General features: G+C 40.2%; 1 protein-coding gene across 1 annotated transcript; it reads left to right on the forward strand.

Moving 5' to 3' along the window:
* The first annotated feature begins 225 nt into the window (after positions 1 to 225).
* LOC148874778 (uncharacterized) lies at positions 226 to 1,076 on the forward strand. The gene has a single exon (XM_088967616.1). The coding sequence runs from the start codon at positions 420 to 422 to the stop codon at positions 705 to 707; it is 288 nt and encodes a 95-aa protein (XP_088823742.1). The 5' UTR covers positions 226 to 419; the 3' UTR covers positions 708 to 1,076.
* The last annotated feature ends 374 nt before the right edge of the window (positions 1,077 to 1,450 follow it).

Raw genomic sequence — 1,450 nt, forward strand, 5'->3', positions numbered from 1 at the left:
CACATGCTCCCAAAGCTCTCCATTTTCATATCTTATAGATCCATTCTTCCCCTCTAGTGATCTATCAAACTATAAACTGGAGCCCACCTCCTCCTTAATTCTAAAATTCTCCATTGTCTGGTCTGGGGTGGTGGGACTCCCGTCTCTTTCTTCTTTACGTCTCGATTTGTATTTCTTTTGTCTCTTGTCATGCACGTTCAGAACCAGTGGCTTCTTTGTCTTTCTTAAACCACTTCTAAATCCGCCTCTGGTTTTCTTCAAAACTCTGAAACTCATGAGCATGTTGTCACCCATTTTTTCTATATATACATAAAAGAACTCCTGGGTTTATTTCATCCAAACACAGATTCATAAGCTTATGTACCCTTCTTTACTAGAGAGAAAAAAACAGATAAAAAGAGAGAGAGAGAGAAAGAAAAATGAGTTCAACGAGCAGAGCATGGATTGCAGCAGCTACTGTTGGGGCTGTTGAAGTGATGAAAGATCAAGGCCTATGCAGATGGAATTACACCCTCAGATCGTTGCACCAACATGCCAAGAGCAATCTTGGATCATTTTCTCAGGCTACGAAGAGCCTATCTTCTTCTTCTTCTTCTTCCATGGCCATGGCGAGCAGTAATAAAGCCATGAGAGAGGAGCAGCAGATGAAGCAATCCGAGGATTCTCTTAGAAAAGTTATGTACTTGAGCTGCTGGGGTCCCAATTGATCCATCCATACATTGAATGCACGGAAGGAGTCTGAAAGTTTTGGACAACGCCAGAATGGAAATCGAGAATAAACCGGAAAAAAGAAAATAGAGAAACCCCAGAAAAGTCATAAGCTCGAGCCTGAAGATTTTCCTTCTTGAAGATTGTGATTGTGAAGCGAAAACCTCTGTAAATGTCTGATAATTGTTCTCATACATGTAAAGAACACTTTGTCCCTTTTCTTCCTTTTTTTCCCTTTTAAACATCTACAGCTCTGACCCATGTTCAAGATGAAATCCCTTTTACACACCTAAACGTGCATCAAGTTCATGATTTTTGATGAAATTAATCCCACTGTATGACCATGGATACCTGCATGTTCAAGATGAAATGGCATGAAATTAGTAAAGAAACTATACAGTGGCTGAGTTTTGGATCCTACCTACATTTTCTCACGAATCCTACTTAAGAGTTCCTCCCTACATCAAAAATCATGATTAGAGGGATTTGTCAATCTGTTTGTGTATCATAGAGATTTCTATGAATTATAATAAAAAATTTCTACCAAACAACGTCATCCTATTTACTAATTTGGAGTGGATTGGGTGCCGAGCTAACTAGGTCAAGCTGGGGGTAGATTGGGTGCCGAGCTGGGTTGATTGCTGAGTTGAGTAGCTCTTCAGAGAAACCTGTAAGGAATCAATGTTAGAGTATCCGGGGTGGCTAACCCGACAAGTCCGCTCTGATAATTAAGTTAGTACTC

Source organism: Nelumbo lutea, chromosome 1 (genome assembly GCF_056320005.1).
Source record: "Nelumbo lutea isolate HS-2025 chromosome 1, American lotus-T2T, whole genome shotgun sequence".
Classification (NCBI taxonomy): domain Eukaryota; kingdom Viridiplantae; phylum Streptophyta; class Magnoliopsida; order Proteales; family Nelumbonaceae; genus Nelumbo; species Nelumbo lutea.

Excerpts from the sequence above, each read along its gene's own strand:
- LOC148874778 (XM_088967616.1), top strand. The coding sequence starts at position 420 with ATGAGTTCAACGAGCAGAGCATGGATTGCAGCAGCTACTGTTGGGGCT.